Source organism: Crocodylus porosus, unplaced genomic scaffold, assembly GCF_001723895.1.
Source record: "Crocodylus porosus isolate Cpor-Errol unplaced genomic scaffold, CroPor_comp1, whole genome shotgun sequence".
Classification (NCBI taxonomy): domain Eukaryota; kingdom Metazoa; phylum Chordata; order Crocodylia; family Crocodylidae; genus Crocodylus; species Crocodylus porosus.
The window spans coordinates 58,847,223-58,865,294 of record NW_017728931.1 but is presented as its reverse complement, the minus strand read 5'-3'; the positions used below and the strand labels follow the sequence as shown (position 1 = coordinate 58,865,294).

Sequence of the window (18,072 nt, the reverse complement as noted above, 5' to 3'; positions counted from 1 at the left end):
AGAGCTAGTGCCTTATAGATTGTAAGGCCAGAAGGGACCTCAGAAGATCATCAGGTCCAGCCCCCTGCACTAAGCAGGAAAAAAAACTGGGGTCAGGTGACCTCAGCAAGATGACTGTCTAGCCTCCCCTTGAAGATTTCCAGGGTAATTGATTGCACCATCTCTGGAGGGAGCTTATTGCATAGTCTGGACACCCTGACCGTGAAGTTTTTCCTAATGTTGAGCCTGAATCGATTGTCCAAGGGTTTGTGGCCTTTACTCCTGGTTTTCCCCTCGGCTGCTCTGGTGAACAGTTGCTCACTGAGTCCTTGATGTACTCCCCTAGTCTAACAGCAAGCTGCTACCAGGTCCCCTTTCCATCTTCTTTTCCTCAGGCTGAAGAGTCCCAGATCCCTCAGCCTTTCCTCATATGGCTTCTGATCATATGGCTGGCTCTTCTTTGGACTCTCTCAAGCTTGTCCACATCCTTGTTAAAGTGTGGTGCCCAGAACTGGACACAGTACTCCAGCTGTGGTCTCACCAGTGCTGAGTAGAGTGGAAGAATCATCTCCTTGGTTTTGCTGGAGATGCATCAATTGATACATGCCAGAGTATCATTTGCCCTATTGGCTACAGCATCACACTGCTGGCTCATATTCATACTGTGGTCTATTATTACCCCCCAGATCCCTTTCATTCATGGTACTAGTCTGTATGGTACTGGCAAGCCTGTAGGTATGCAGGCGGTTGCTCACCACAAGGCGGAGCACTTTACATTTCTTAACATTGAACTTCATCAGGCTCTGATCTGCCCAACTTGCTAGCCTGTCAAGATCCACCTGTATCTGTAGCCTATAGTCAAGCGTGACCATGCTTCCCCATAACTTGGTGTCATCCACAAACTTGACCACTGAGCTCTTCACCCCCACTTCCAGATCATTAATAAAGATGTTGAAAAGTACTGGACTGAGCACCAACCCCCCAAAGCCAGATCTGATACAGTGGGCCCAGGCTAGAAGGCCTAGCTAGAGTAAAGGGGCAGAGGCTAAGGAGGCCAAAGCCCTGACAGAAGAACATCATTATTGTAACATCTGTGAGGCTTGGGGCATGGTGTAGGGGAGGATTGGAGCCACATGATTAGCCCCTAAAGCTTAAAGTGCCCAGTAGGGTGTCATCAACTTGAGAGACCCAATAGGCCATGGTTGACTAGAGAGGCCCAGTGAAGCACCTGGAAACCCCAGTGGGATTCCAGTTTAGACTGGGTCCATGTGAAGGCCTGTGGGCAGCCTCCCTATTATTATTATTTTTTTTTCCATCAAGGCATGGCAGGTGAGAAGGGAAGGCACTCTAGGGGCAGAGCAAGGCATGGTCACAGAGCCACCAGAGGACATCACGGTTGCCCCTGGGTCCCCGACGTGTTATAGTGTCCAAAGAATCAGGATTTAAATCTATGTTTCTGAAGGTGGACATCCAAACACTGCCTAATTTGGGTCCTAATTTTTAAAGTATCTTCTCTCTGTATACATGCCTAACAAGATGGAAGTATAGCCATGCCATAATTGAATTATGTTTCTCTGTGGCAGGGCACTGTTGGTGCCTTCCACTTTAAGAGCTGAGCCAAACAGCCAGCAGGTGCTTAATTGCAGTGGCCATTTTAGATCTCTGGCTGCCTATATAATCAGAGCAGTTCACTGCTGGCAGGGCAGGCAGAAACATTGCCTGGCTACAAAGCTGCATGCAACTTCCTGGAGGTAAGGGCAGGAGTTTTAGGGGATGGTTTGGAGGCTCCTGGTCCTGGGCATGACCTAAAACTGCAACCTGCTGGGAGTGGGTGGCCTGGTGGGGCTCTCAGTGGTGCGGGAGCCCCCAGGAAATGCCAGGCCAGTTACCACCCTAGTCAAAGGCAGGTAGGGGTGCCTTAACCCAAGCTCTCACCTTTGGGTGGGTCATTTATCATTGGAGGTAGCTGGGGCCAGGCACGGTTTTGACCACCTGAGCCCTGCGGGGGCAAGACCCAGAAAAGGCCAGGCATGGCTACAGCCACCTGAGCCCCACCGGGGAAGCCCCATGTCCCCAGTGAGGGGGCGGAGATGAGGAGCCCCAGTAAGGTGTGGAGCCCAATGGAGGGAGCAGAGATGTGGAGCCCCATGGAGGGAGGGGCCCCAGTGAGGGGGCAGAGATGTGGAGCCCTAGTGAGGGGGCGGCCCCAGTGAGGAGATGGAGATGAGGAGCCCCAGTGAGGGGGAAAACCAGAGGGCTGGGAGCCCAGTACTGTTTGAGTGTACAGAGTTGCTCTGGGAAGGGGCCAGGACAAGCTTAGACCTGGTTGGGTAATTGGCTGGCCACTACCTCGGTGAGGATCATAAGAGAGGCCCAAAAGACGATACATCTGCCACCCAAGGTATGAGCTAGCTAAGTCTATGGCCTAAAAGGTCCGCTTCAAGAGGGAGCAAGGCAATACAAGTTGTTGATGTGTGAGAGAGACCCTCTGAGACAGGGAGGAGTGTGAGAGGACCTAGTGAGAGGAGGTGAATGCGTGTGCGTCTGTGGCCTGACAACAAAGTCTAAGCTTGGTCTGGCTGTAGATCAGGTGCAGTGTATCATTGGGATGCCATCTGTGAGGCTTGAGCTGTGGTGTAGGGAAAGAATGGAGTCATAGACAGTGCCCCCTGGCATCGGGGTAAGAATGGGCAGCCTCCCGCCTTAATTAACACCTCAATTAAGTAACAACAAGGCATGGCAGATGAGATAGGTGGACGGTGTGCCCAGAGGCAGGTGGGGAAACTAGCACTGTAGCTGGTCAGGGACCCCCGCTTTGCCACATCAGACATTTTTTAAGACCAATTATTTCACCACCTTTTACACTAATGTAGAAAAATCCTATTGGATGCCACAGTGCAGCAAGCAATTGACAGGAAACTCCTGGATGTAAAAGATATAATTTGTGCCAACTTACACTAAACCCCACTGCAATTTAGAAGTGTTCAAATATTTACATCAAAATCTTTCTGGGCCCTACCATAGTCACTAAATTTTTTATAACATTTACTTGATTTTTTTTTGAACAACAGATGATATGGAAAGATTCAAGTTTTTAGCAAGCATATGGAATACAATTTAAAATCTGCTTTCTTCAAGAAGGTCCATCTATACATTCCACATTCCAAATAATTTTTTATCATGATTCAGAAATTAAATAGTAATTATTTCTTAGAAATCTATCTGAAGACACTTCCATGTAAAGCAGAAAAAATGAGTAAATCAAAATAACATAAAAACCACTGGGAATCTACCCACATGAAATGCTCCCTCAGCCACTGTATTTTTGTCCCATCTGAAGTATTCTGAAGAGCAATAGGTTTTTCCTTATAATAAAGAGAAGGCTAATATTTTGCAAGAAATCATCATGGTTTACAACAGGAGCTCTGAAGTCAGGAGTATACAGTTATTCAAGAGACATGTTTTTAATGTAGATAGCAAATAGATTTGGACTAGAGGACAGGTCACAAGTCAGTCTTAAGTTACTAGTGTATGCAGCAGAATACAATCTTTGTCTCTCCCTAAACTCTGCTATCTGACAATTTGGTTACCATTGCCACTGCAGAGGGCAGACACCTCTGGCCTCATCAGCTTCAGGTAACCCTGAGTTGTAACCTGAGCTGGATACATTCCTGAGGGAGGGGGGAAACCTGTTCCCTCTGCCTACATGACTGGCCTAACACACCTGGGTGGGGGCTTAAACTCCTTATTGTTCTAAGTAAAGTCATCATGACTGGGAGGGGGCTAGAGACTCTACCAGTCTACCTGGCAACCAGTGATGCATTTCAAATTGGTTGGCTAGCAGCCAACAGTTGCTGGCCTTCATTGGATCAGGTAAATGAGGTCATAAGGTCTATATAAGTTAAGGACTGCTGGGGGGGGGGCAAGGCAGCAGCCATGATGAAGACTCACAGAGAAACTAGACTAACTAAAACTCTCTCTCTCTCTCTCTCTCAACTCATAGTCAAGAAACTGTTTGCCTCCAGAGGAAATCTCCAACTGCCTCTGGATGATACTTGTGAGTAAGCTACTTTGGATCTAACTACATATATAGCTTGCAGTAACACAGATGCTTAATCAAAGGCTACCATGCCAATGTTCGCTCTAAGATATTTATCTGATATTGCTCTACCCTGTACCATATTCTAAACCTACTCCTTGTTTTCCTTTGTACCTAATATAGGAGACTTATTGGGAGAGGATCTAGCTTATGCCTCAGGGTCCCCAGGTTCGGCTGACTAAGGGAGGCCACTATTTGTGCTTCAGACTGAGGGAAGGACACCAAATTCTTGCAGTGGGTCAAGTACCCTCAAGGACTACTAGGCCTGTGTTTCCCAGAAGGCACAGATCCAAGATCAGTCTAGACTTGGTGGTGGTGGCATTACCCCCAGGCTTGCAGGTATGCTCCAGGAAGGGGGTCAGCCAGACATGAGGCACCCCCAGAGGGGCACTCAGAGCCTGGAAGGTGGTGGAGTAAAGTGAGGTGGGTGGCTCAACACAGGAGCACCCCCTACTGACCCACCACAGTATAGACATACCCTAAGTCTTTCTTTGGATAGCTCTGTATGGCCCCTGTATTTTTAGCAGGTTCCAGGTTTAGTGAGGTAGTTATTTCTGGATTAATTCTGCCTTGTTAAGGGCCATTTCAGAGAGGTTCTGAGTACTTATACAGGTAGGTCAACCTGAAGTCACTTCCAACTTTATGATCCTATGATATACTTTGAGCTAGAGAATTGGAACACAGAATTTTAGTAGAAAACAGTTAGAAATGGCTGCCAATCCCTTAAATTATAATTTATGCAGGATACTTTTCTCTGGTTAGCAGTCCAGAGGAGGCTAAGAGCACAGGGTCAGTGGAATGGAAAGTAAAAAAAGGGCAACTATAAACAGTGGCAGATCAAGATTTATTGAGGCCCTGGGCAAACAGAAAATTGGAGGCCACCAGGTGAGGACAGGTTCCCCTTGCACCCATCATGGGGTGGTGGCTGGGCCTGCCCAGCCTTCTTGGCATATCAAGAGTGAACCAGGGGGTGTGAACACTGCTCAGGTGAAGGCAGCTCTGGCCCCAACCTGTCCCAGCCCCTCCACCTGGTGGGTGTTGTGCAGCCAGGGCTACAGTCCCCCAGCACTGTGGGACAGGCCAGGGCTGGGACTGGCCTGGAGGGGTGGGGGGCATGCCACCCCCAGCTGCCTGCCTGCCCCTCTGCCAGCCCTGGTGGGGCAGAGCAGGTCTGTCCTATACCAGCCTGTCCCAGTGGCAGTGGTGCTGGTGACACCCACAAACACAAGAGAGCAGGAGCTTGGCCGCTTATGGGGCCTCCTGACAACAGACGGCCCTGGGAAACCACCACCATCCACACGGAGCATTGCGCCTGCCCCCTAGTCTTTGGCACTGGCTTGGCCAGAGGGGAAGAGGTGCATGCTACCTGCCCCAGATGCCTGCTGCTAGGATGCCTGACTGGCCATGCTGCTCCTGGTTCCCCAGAAGACAACTGATTTGCAGGGACCCCTGGACTCAGGCCCTACAGGCTTGTACATTAGTCTGACCCTGCTTATAGACTGAAATCTTTGTTTTAAAAAATAAGAAGTGCTGCTGAAAACTAAAAAACTTGGCAGAGGTTCAGCTAGCAAAAAGTTAAATAGAATAGGTCCAGAAAGAAAGAAAATGCCCAAAAAAAGTCACATTAATATAATCAAAAACAGATTTAAAAGCAGCAAGAACCATTCTAACTATCAATTTTTATGTTCCCTGCATTGAATAAAGGTAACAAAGACTAATCAGGTCAAGCAGCCAAGAAGGAACGTTTAACTACACTATGTTCTAATTATTTGCTATTCATGTCTGACTGCAGGTAGAAAGGACATTCTCAGATGTGTGGCTAGTCTTTGCAAATCTGGTTGTACAGCCAGCTGGTTGTACCAAAACTCATGGGCATGAAGGATGAACTACTCTCACAGGTGAAATATGTTCTTTCCAAATCACAAGAGATATGGAGCTTGTATTGTCAATGGTGGCTGCATGTGTTCTATGCATAATAAAGGATCTCAGTGTTCAGGACTATCAAGATGGCACCTTGCTTTAGCACTAAAATTCCTATTAAAAAAGGAGTTAATTCTTAACTGATCCTCTGTATAGTTTCATTCATTTTAAACTGCTGGAACTGATGAACTAGATGTAAGCTCTGGGGATGTAACCTGATGCATGTTACATTCATTAATCATTTACAAATATTTTCTCACTCAATGCTATAACAGGCCTGAAATTTTTAAAGAGGTGAGGATATTTCCCAGGAATTTCAATTATTTTTAACTAGTCTTCAAAGAAATAGGCAAACTCAGTTTATCCAGTGCATGCATATAACCCACGGTTATCCAGCTTCTAAATGGCCAGGGACCAACCACTTATTGTAGAGGACAACCAGTTTAAAACAAAACCCTGAATAAGAGAACGGAGGCTATCACTAAAGCAGCAGAAACTCTGAACCATGAGTTTTGTTTGGTCCATGGCCAAAATAAGTTTTCACACTATTATGGAGAATTACTTGTAAAATTCAAGAGCTGTTTAGATTCAAAAGATACTTCAAATTTAATTCATATGCAAAAAAAAAAGAAGAAAAGTTTTCAGAGTTTTAAAATTTTTATTTTGTCCTACTTGAGTTCTTGAGATTTCTCTCAGCTGACATTTGAGCTGGTGTGTACAGAGCAAATCACAGACAACTGTTTATAAAATATGCAAATACTGCTATGAAATTTATTCCCACAGAGCTTCAGGCCTCCAGGTGACTTGGTCGTCCTTCCTACTCCAATTTTTTTACCTTCATAGTACATAGCACATGCAGGAGCTTTGCTCTGGTTTGGTTCTTATCCCTTAAAAATGAGAATTACCTCCCAGTCTGCAGGGTGCAGAAAGCAAAGGGATAAGAAACTGTAAGAAGAATAAATTGTGAAGAGAATGTTACTAAAATAATTTTCTTCCAAATTTCAAGTGTAATAAGTCTCTTTATCCAAAAAATGTATTGTTGTTCTGGCAAGCAAGCCTAGGATAGAGGTTGCCTGTTGTTTTAAAGAATTGCTGAAATCCCTTTATTGGTTTTGCTTCTTACCACTGGAAAGAGATATAACAGTTTAAAACCAATTAACAAATAAGGATCCACATTCACTTGCTTCGGAAGGAAAGAAATCTCATACAAAGATGTAAAAGCTGTTTTTTTAGTATCTACAGCAATTAATCATTCAATCTAAATTAACATAAATAGACATCAATGGGCATGAATGTCCCTGAGACTTTGGAACCACTTGAAATGCAAGCCCAGACACAGTTCCCAGAATATGGTAGGGCACAGGGTATTGATATTTCTTCCTTTTCGGCCAGCAGTGTCAAGAATGGATAATTTTTTTAACTCCTAAATATTTCTAGCAAATTTTGTTTCAAATGTCTATGACAGTAGAACATTCAGGTAAATAATAATTCAAATCTTATTACGGCTCCTCTGTTAATGTTTTCCTGATGAAATTTAATTACCCACTGAACTATTAGGTTCAAATTCATGCAGTTACTATTTAGTTCTTTAGTTTACCCAACTATTACATACCATACTGACTCATCTCAATGAGCTGTTCTGCAATGTATCTGATTTTAGATCCAAGTATAACTTACTTTCTTGTATTGCATTAAGAATTTCTGAAAAGTCCGCATCTCTCTTCTGCGCATCTGGGTCAATTGGTATTTGTGTTTCCAACCGGTTACCTTGCAAATCCTTTCTTCCTTCTGAAGAAACTGAACAAATTGAAGGAGATTGCAAGAGTGCAGCAGAATATCCAGCAAGGGGAAACTTGAGAAGTGGAGTAAGCTTTACAAAGAATGAAGCTACCTAATCTTTTTCCCCATCCAAACCAACTTTCCTCCAGAAAAGGCAGGCATAACACAGCACAGACAGGGCTTTCCTCAATGCATTTGAGACAAAAGAGAGCAAAAGCCATAAAATGCTATGCAGCACACAACCACTGACAGACACCATGGCTGAACTCCTCGAAACAGACACATGCCATCATCATTCCATGAGGCTATTCTCACCATACCAACCACAAAACCAACTCCAGTATGTGAGAATGAAGTAATAGTACAAACAATGTGATGCCACCACAACAGCTAATTAAAATGAAACACGCTAATATGTGAAACAAAATGAAGTCTCAAGACAGCAATAAGGCATCAGGAAGTATAGAGCAGAAACAGGACATTGATCATGCCACAAGACCTCCTATATATGCCAGCATGATGCAATTGCATTATGTATGAAGTGCTACAGCATTGCAGCGTGTTCGAAAGAGGTTTGCATGATCCAAATGTTGTTGCTGTGGCTGTATGGTTGTCTAGGTATGTGCTGGTGCATTACACACTTCTGCAACACTTTATAGACAAAGATATAGGCAAGTGGTTACATTTTCAAATATATTTGCACATGTATATAGGTGCATGATTGACCCATTTTGCAAGCTTAAATGCCTCTCTTCCATGTATGTGTTAGGTAGGCAGTTTGTAAATTGGACCTTCCAACATAAAGAAAAGCACAGCTGCATGTCAAGAGCAGAGCAAAACCTGTTTGGAGGCATGATGATATACTGTAAATAAGTATGATGATATACTGAATACAGTCTCTAAACTTCTGTCTGTTGACAATTCTAAGAACCGCTAACAACCGAGAAGTGACTATTGGACATAGCATATTTTAAAGTGGAGTACCAAAAAGTTACTGATCATAAATGCATCTGTGAAAAGTGATACACTGGAGTAATTAATACATGAAGAAGTATTGTAGAACATAAAATTACAATGGTCAAGGAAATAGAATTCACAGCAATTAGAAACACATGAGTTACCATACTGAATCAGATAATTGGCCCATGTTGTCCAATACCCATTCTCCATAATTAGCTGCCACTCATGCTTCTGAAGGCGATGAATACCTCCTCCTCTCTCGTGTCCTGCAGCAAGTCAATTGTCTGACGACAATGGAAATATTTCTTCCTAACTTCTTCAATTTTCTTTTGCCATGAAGCTTGAAATTTGATCAGGCTTTTATTATTTAGCATTTTAGCTTCCAACAAATGTTATCTCTATTGACAAAATTATCCAGTCCTATTTTAAAGTGTGCCATATGCTATGTTGCCTTTTTGAAATATAAGTCTCAGATCAAAGAGATATCTGCCTTGGTCTTTTTTGTTTCTTAACAGAAAAATATTATACTTTCAAACTATCTCATATTTGCTCTAGCTTTATTTTTTTTGCTCCAGAGAGAGGACCCCATTATTATCAAAGGCAGTTTTCTTCTTCATTCTTCTAAGGTAGGCTGTCACTGTTGCAGCAGGAAACAAACTTTTAATGATGAAGAGCAGTGGTTTTCAAGCTGCCATCTGCAGACCCCTAGGGGTCCTCAGACTATGTCTAAGGGGTCCATGAAAGATGACTATGATCAATCAAAAGTATGTAAATAGCCACACTTACAATTCAAAGGCTCTATACCTTCATTCAAAATTTCCAAAGGGGTCTGCACCTCCATTCAAAACTTTTTTGAGGTCCACAAATGATAAGAGGAAAACACTGATGAAGAGCAAAGAGAGTTACTACAGTGAGACTGCCGGTACTTTATATAATAGCAACCTGCCAAAGGCCTGAGTGGGTGAGGTCTAAGATCTGTCCCACAAAAGAATTCTGATCACCTGGGAGCCAGTGGAAAGTAATTCAGCTCCTGAAAGAGACAGTATGGCAGGGGTGGAGAAATCAGCAGTGACCAGTGATTTATTTAAGTCAAGGGTGTCAAAGGCCAGTTCCAGCCCATGGAACTATGTCATCTAGCTTGTGGAGGGTAGGAATTTGGTAATAGGGTGAGCAGCAGCAGCATTCAATGTCATGGCTCCTTGAGCCATGGCAGCCACTGCTCACCGCACTGACAAATGTTCAGCCTCATAAGCAACTTTGCAGGCCAGATGACACTGCTCCTTGCTCTGGATCTACAGGGCTGGATGAGTTTGACATCCCTTATTTAAGTGGTTTCTTATCGCCAATTAATTTCAACTTAAAAAAAACGTAAAATACCAAACTATCAACTTCTGACAAATAGTAAAAATATATTCTCTTTTAATATCCTCAAATCCAGCAGTCTAGCCTTACCACTTACTTCCCAGCTAGAATCAACCAGTCACAAAACAACAAATGCAAAATTCCCTGTCCTCAAAAGACACTCACCCTTACCACATTACAACCCTCATTTCAGAAAGACCGTGAATATAGTTGAGCTTGGTAGCAACTTCACAACTTTTAACTAATTAAACAATAAAAATACCACTTTTCCTCCCAATAATGGGGATGCAAATCAGATTTTTCAGTACAGGACAATAAACTTCCCCGTCATTGGGGCTCTAGCCATTTTCCTTCTGCTTCAGTTGTCACGGGTTATCTGTAAACCAGATGGAAGACTGTACTAACTACTATTAGCCATAGTCCCATGATCAGGAAGAGATATCCTCATTAAATGTCCCAAAGCATTATGATCTTCAGTATCTCCATCATGACTATGATAAGGAATTTCCTGAGCTCCTGCAGGAACTTTCAGCACAACAGCCCAATCAATGCACTGAGGCTATGTCTGAACTGCACACTTATTATTGTTTCTAGCAGTGGCATGCCCACATACACCATGCTGTATCACATATGTTAACCCCTGATAGGACCATGACCCCTGACCAGCTTCATCTATGCAGTGCCAGGGAAGGCTAATTAGCACTGATGAATGACAGTGCCAAGTAGTCTGCTATCAGAATAGTATGGTTGTGGCTACACTACAGGGCATCATATACTGAACAGCACAGTATATTTGATGGTGCTGCTAACCAGCATGGTAGATTTGTGGTTTAGCCATAGTCTGAAAGTAGACCCATTCGAGTTCCATGCAAAAAACATGCATCCATAATGAATTCCTGACTCGACTGAAGTAAACAGGAATTTCCCTGATTCCTTCTGTGAAGCCAAAATTTCCAGTGCTCTATATCACAGGTTATCAACCTAGAGCCTGTGGAGCCACTGGATGTGGTGCATGGAAGTGGGGCTTTGTTGATAGGTCTTTTACCATGCTGCAGGTGGGCAGCCATGTGACAGAGCTTTCCCATGCAATGCTGCAGCTGGGTGGCAAAGAGAAACAGCAGTGACAGCACAAGTTGGATCCTAGCACTGGCCTGCCTTCAGCCTGAGGTGAGCCATTTTGGCGCACTGTCGGAAAAGACCACCCTGTGATCTATATGATTCATTTTTGGTATCGAAGGCTCTATGCTATTCAGTCGAGATGCAAACAGCACACCTTCACTCCTCTTCACAAAGTCTCTTAAACATGGCTCAACTGTGTAAAAAACCAGGCCAGTGGTATCATCCAGTCAGATTTCAGTGATACAGACAAAATTGGAGACATCATCCTTTGTCAGTCATCCATGATTTAATGTTTGGTTAACCACCAGCATGAACTGAAGAAAAAATCTCAGTCTGCCAACACTATAACTTCACAAATCTAATTAAACTAAAAAAATATGAAAATCAATGGGCAGCCTTTCTTCTTCCATATCCTTTGTGCTGCTAAGAATGGAAAATTGCTGAATCTTGACTCTCCCCCATCCAGTCCCTTTCATAGGTGAGGCAGCTGAATTTGTTTTCTGCAAGAAGGGATATCTAGGTGGTAGAGGAGCAACCAGTCACATAAAGACAATTTGCTCTTCTCTTCTCATGAGACTAAAGAAATTGCAAGCAAGTCCTTAGAGGGGACCCATCATTTGGGAGTTAACAACATCTAACCTCATACTTCCCATCCAGTTTTAGGGGTCTAAGGTCAAAGCTATCAATGGACTTTGCCAGAATAAAGTGAAAGATCTCTTTAGTTTGCCAGATATCCTGCTCCCAGACCACCACTGTAGGAAGATGCTTTTGGCATCCATAAGTGCATTTTGCCTGCTTTCTGATATTTTTAAAGAGAAATGGCTCCCAGATAGGCAGATCTTTTTGACAGGCCATGGGTACCAGTCCTTATCACTGCAAGCCAACAGCAGATTTTTCCAGGTGAATGCTTTTTGTAGGCATCTGGCCCCTAATTTTAACATCTCTCTCTTGCTTGAGAAACTAAATTATCCACTTGCTTTCTCATGACAGCTACAGTAACAAATCCCTCTTAGGGAACATATATGGAGAACTTCCTGAGATGCTGATAGTGATTCTCAACCTTGTTAGACTCAAGGCACTTGTCAGAAAATGCCAGCTCTTAGTTTTAACTCATTTTTTTAGTGCAGAAAAATAATAAAGGGATTCTTCTGTTTGCAAAGGACTCAGGTTGTGTCCAGACAAGTGCAGACTTTTGGTTCTCCAGGGACAAGTAGCAGTGGTGCACATTGAGCCAAAGCTACTTGTCCCTGAGGAATGCCCATGCCATGTATACTTTGGTGCACAGCAAGTTACCCTGGGGATGGTAGGGGAGGCTGGGACCAGCACTGTGCATATCCAGGGGTCAAAAAAACCTATGGAAAAAAAATGGGGCAGTGTACGTACAGGCAGTGTGCCCTTGCAGCGTGGAGAACACCTCAGTGTGTGTTATGTGGTGCTGCAGGCGTGTTTGTGGTGCCACATACTGCACAGCTGCACCCATCTGGATGCATCCCAAGAGGTCAAAATGATTGGACACTGTCACTGGATCTGGATGTGCAGGTACACGTGGTTGGTGGCACTGCAAGCCTCTTTGCAGTGTTGCGAACTGCACAAGTTGCACATTAATCAGTGGGTGGTGCTGCTAGGGAAAATTTGCTAACAGGATATCCCAGCAGCAAAGAAAAAAATGGCACAACCCATGCCAAAGTGGCAAGTGCTGGGACAAATGCAGAGATGGGGGAGCAGGCAGCCCAGGGCTGCCTGTTCTTCCTTCTGCGCATGATGTGGAGCCCCCATGCTGAGGCACCCAGTGCCCCAGCCAGTCACTCCCTGGCTGGTTTGGGCAGAGGGTGCCTCAAGACATGGGAGCAGGCAGCCCTGGGTTGGCTACTCCCCTGTCTCCAGTGCAGGGGCTGAGCAGCATGCGGAGATGGGGGAGCAGGCAGCCCAGGGCTGGTCAGGGGACAGGGTACCTCAGCGCAGGGGACGGCTAGCCCGTGCTGAGGCATCCGGTGCCCCAGCCAGCCCCCCCTGCAGCACATGGAGCAGCAGGACCCTGCACAGGCAAGGGTATGCCTTGTGGCACAAAGTAGTGGCACAAATTTGTGTTGCTACTATTTGTGGGCATGCCTCTCTGCTTGTATGGCTTGGCCTGTGAAATCTATTTGAAATCTTGCAGCTCATGTTTCCACACTTGACAGTGAGATTTTAACTAACAACATTTTAAGAGTACAAACCTGAGATTTTTCTTTAGTTTAATTTGGTGCTTTAGTTGAACTGAAATCTGTTAACTAAGTAAAAACCTTGATCTTCACACTTTTGATTCAGCTACAGTGTGCACCTCTACACAAAATGCTTTACTGAACAGCAGACTAATTTGCTGCACAGTAAAGCATCACAATCTACAGGTGCATGGCAATTAGGATGCAATAGATACTGTGTTGACAGATAGTCCCATCAGCTACAAGTGGTATCTGGCAGTGCAGTAAATTACTACACTTAAATGTACATGTAGATGGTGATGTTTGGGATTAGTTTACTCCAGCTCAGACTGAGCCAAAGTATACTCAGTCACATTTTTGCATGTGTAGATGCATACAGTATGTCATTGATTGACTCTATTAAGCATAAAGCAGTACAGGATTTTCTTTTATTTTTCCTTGGAGGTACTCCATTAATCCAGGGTAGATAAATAATCAAACAAAATTAAAAAACAACATATAGATTTAGTTATAAACTAAAAGTTATTTTATAAGTCTCCCTCAAGCTTTAAAATCAGATGAAATCGATCAATACTTTGAAACAATGGACCATTTAGCAAAGCACTTAATCACACGCTTAACCTTTCACATGAGTAGTTCCACTGAAGAGAATGAGTTTATCCATTTATTTGCAGTTAAGAACCCTCTTCAGCATTTTGCTACATCCGGGCCTTACTACAGAGAGTATCTATCCTATCCAATTACCACATAGGACTTAGCACATAGACTGCTCACTTCTAAAACTTCCCTTCCATCCACACCTTTTATGCACAGTATAAATTTTTAGTCATATTTTCAGAAGTTTGTATATTTTACCATACATACAAATTCAGATGTGAGTACCTCCTGATTTGTATATATTTGTAATTATGTCATGACAAGTAGCGGAACTTGCGTACAAAGAAAAATGTGTCTGTGCTTCTCAAAATGTGTTTGTTTCTTTTTAAAAAATATATAATCACGTAAGTGTTGGCATTTCCCAATCTTTCCATTTCTGAAAGCATGCCAGGGAACTCAACTGATATTTCAATTCACTGGACCAGCCAAACTTTCACAAGCAGTACATCTGCATTTTTACATGTGGCTTCCATTTATTAGTTGGAACAGGAAGATTAATTTTCTTGTTTTCTCTAGTCTCTTTTTCCCACAAATTGCAATAATTTAGTACAAATAAATCAGGCCGCTACAGAGAAAAGAAAAGGAGACTTGCTGCTTCTAAGAGTTCTGCCACTGACATAGCTGACTAGTGGCTTCTCTCAGATCAATGGTTTGAGTTTATTATTTTGGCAGCAAACAAGCTGTCTTGTAATGGCTCCAACCCTGAAATGGATTATGATTAGCAAATAATTGGTATGCTACACAGTTGATATTTCTCTCACAGAGGCATCTGTCTCTTTAGAAGAACAACATTTATCAAGAGTAATAGTAATTCCAACTTGGGTATTTACATTTTACCTAAAATGTAAAATACTTTGTAGTTTCACCTGAAGAAATTTTTCTCTACATTTCTACCTGAATATAACCATAACTTGTTGTGCAGTATTAATGACACAAAATAACTATCTGTGTCCACCAGAGCCGTCCTCACTTTAGGAGTGGATGAATTATCTCTGTGCATGCAGACCTTTACTGGCTTTTCAGTAAGTACAATTGTTAAATCACTCTTGGTGTGTCTGTGTCTATACATGCATTTAGGTGCACCTAAATTTAATGTTCATTAGCTTAATGCACATTAAGGTGATTTAGGCTCATTTCTACATATGCACATGTTAAAGCACATTGACAAAATGTGCATGGACTGTCATGGGACTAAAGTTAGTCCCATGTGCACACGCTTAATGCACCTTAAAATGGTTATTTTAGGCTATTCATGCCTAAATTCAAGGCATGTCATCTTGGAGCAGTCTCTATTAATCGAGTTTGCTCTGCATGTGATCTGATGCGCCTGGTGCTGCATCACATGCATTTATATAAATGGCAAAATGCATGTCAGCACTGAGGAAATGGAAGTGGTGCACTTTTGAACTAAAACACTTTTGATGTGTTTTAGGTCAAAAGCACACCACCACCATTTTCTCACTGGAGATGCGCATTTTGCCATTTATACAAATGCATGCACCGCAGCATCAGCCACTTCTAAAAGTGGCCAGGGCTGTGGCGCAAGCATGTGTACAAATGTCCAATGTGCCTTACATTGGGCTAAAGCACCTCAAATCAGCATGTGTAGACATGCCTTCTATAATTGTGAATCTGAAGCTATCAGTTATGTAGGGGTTTTGTTAGCTAGTGTGGTACAGACATTAAGCCAATAACTGTTGATATCAATGTTGGTATTGTCCTTTCTGTGAAAGGAATTAAACATGAAGAACATCACAACACATTTTCCCAATGTGAGTGTGTGGAGTGGATTTAATGACTCACCTTAAATACTTGTGGGGGGGAACATATTGGCCTACGTATTGTGTCAAGAACAGAAGCTTTTTGCAAATGACATAGATTATAAAGGCTCCTTCTGTGCTAGCAAGGCAATGACAACTAGTTTAGCACATTGCTAATCTGAATGACAGCTAATGCAGTCCGGTATGTCTGGGTAAAGCTGAGTGGAAGAAAATGCTGCTACTTGCTGAAGTTGCTTATAAACACAGGTGCTTTTTCTGAAAAATAAAGCTACACCTGCAAACTTTTCAATGATTTTTGTTATCAAAATTCTTGTTTAATTGTCTAGATATTTGTGAAAAAAACAAGATTGCAATATTCTGTGCCTGTCTATACACTCCCCACCCCACGAGAGAACTAGAAGCCAACACATTCTTATTATGTATCAACTCAAATAACAGAAAACTAGTTTAACCTTTTTTGTTAAAATTCTGGAATAACCATTTTTGCATGAGAGGGTGCTTTACAACATAGCTAGTGCTGTAATAGTCAATTAAATATAAAAGGGAAGAGAAAAATGAAACAGAGTTATAGGAAAAGGGCATATAAGAGGTGCACCCTTTAAAAGATTGAGCTGCAATTTGTTGGACTGAAATTAATATGGTCCAAAATTTAAGCCTATAGGTCTCATCTTGTTTCATACAGGTCAGCCTTAAGTTGATTGTGAGATAACAACTTCTCTTGGTGAATACAGGCCTGAACCATGGCCTCTTGCAGAAAAAGCCATACACAAGTGAAGACAAATGACAAAGTGAAACAAAATTCAGAGGGTCACTTTGTGGAGATTTTGGGGGGTAATTCATTGAGGAAGAATGGTTTCTCTCTCACAGGTGAGTCAAAATTAAGGAGTAGAAAGGATCATCTGGAGGCATAGGAGAGAGCTAGCCAGAACTATATATTACATTGTCTCAGCGTTTGTCATCATCCTGAAATAGGATGAAAAGTTGAAATGTTGGAACTTTTCTGAGCATGTATACGTCTAAAAAAATAGACTAGGAAATATTAGAAAGTTTCATTTTGGATGCCTTTGACAATAAACTACTGTAGTTAGTCAAATACAAGTTCAGATATTTCCCCCCAATTAGCATAGGGAAAAAAAGCCCCTCATCTTATGATTGCATACAAGAAAACTTCCTTAAGTACACTGCCTAGCATTAAATTACTGCCAAGAGCAGCATATACTCAGAAATGGCAAACAACTAGGAAGTTGATTATATGTAACCAATACTGAGCATGGCTATAAAATATATAACCCATCCGGGGTAAACATACTGATGGGAACCTACCACAAAGATAGATTCGTGCAGCCCACTTGAATAAATGATACAGTAGTGCCCACTGCAGGCAGCCCCCCTAAATGCCGACTGTTTCTGAGGTCATACATTTCAACTTCCTCTTCACTCCTACGGTTGAGCTGCACCTTTCTTTCCTATTCCCAATGATTCCTGTTTCTTCACCAGCCTTAAATCACTGGCAAAATCATGAAATGGGGCCCCAAACAGTACACCCAGAATTCCTCTGTCTACTATCTCCCAGCCTGTTGCATATGATTAGTGTAGCCCTGCCCTCCAGGAGGTGAAACCAGACCAGGTTGTCCTGCATACACATTTTTGGAGATCCCAGGATTCATGACAAGAACACCAGGTTCCAGTCATGAGTGGGAGGCTACTTAGCACATGGATCCTTTGTATGGGAGTATCTGGAGTACACACATATACTGAACACTGCTGAGCTGTGGGGTCACCATGGCTTGAAATGCTGTTGACTCTCCTGGGGCTCAGCCCAAAGAACTATGTACTAAATCATGAGCTTTTTGGCTTTGGCTTTGACCTAACCGGAGCGTGCTCCATCCACTCCATGCATTGACCTGGTATTGCAGTGCTTCCAGGACCGGTGCAAAAAAGCAGAAAAAAAAAAAAATATCAGCCCCGCGTAGGCATAGGATAGTTTAAGGGACAGCATATTTGCCAGCAAGAGTGGGGGGGGGCTTTCAGCAGGTCGAATGTGACATTGAATATGTGAATATTATGTAACAAGGTGGGATTCTGGTTCTACAATGTGTTTAATAGTGACTGTTTTTGTTTTTCCCCTCTGATAAAATGGATAAGGGGCTCCAAGAGTGGGTGAGGGAACTTGGAATTATATAAGAAACAAGTTAAATGATTTCTAAATGGGTTT

At 42.8% G+C, this 18,072-nt stretch overlaps 1 protein-coding gene across 1 annotated transcript in view; it reads right to left on the bottom strand.

Annotated features, from left to right (window-relative positions):
* Window positions 1–18,072, bottom strand: part of ANO4 (anoctamin 4) — a 207,776-nt gene that overhangs the window by 175,304 nt on the left and 14,400 nt on the right. Inside the window, exon 2 of the mRNA XM_019545137.1 lies at window positions 7,676–7,795. Coding sequence (XP_019400682.1) covers window positions 7,676–7,795 — 120 coding nt within the window. The remainder of the gene's footprint in view (window positions 1–7,675; window positions 7,796–18,072) is intronic.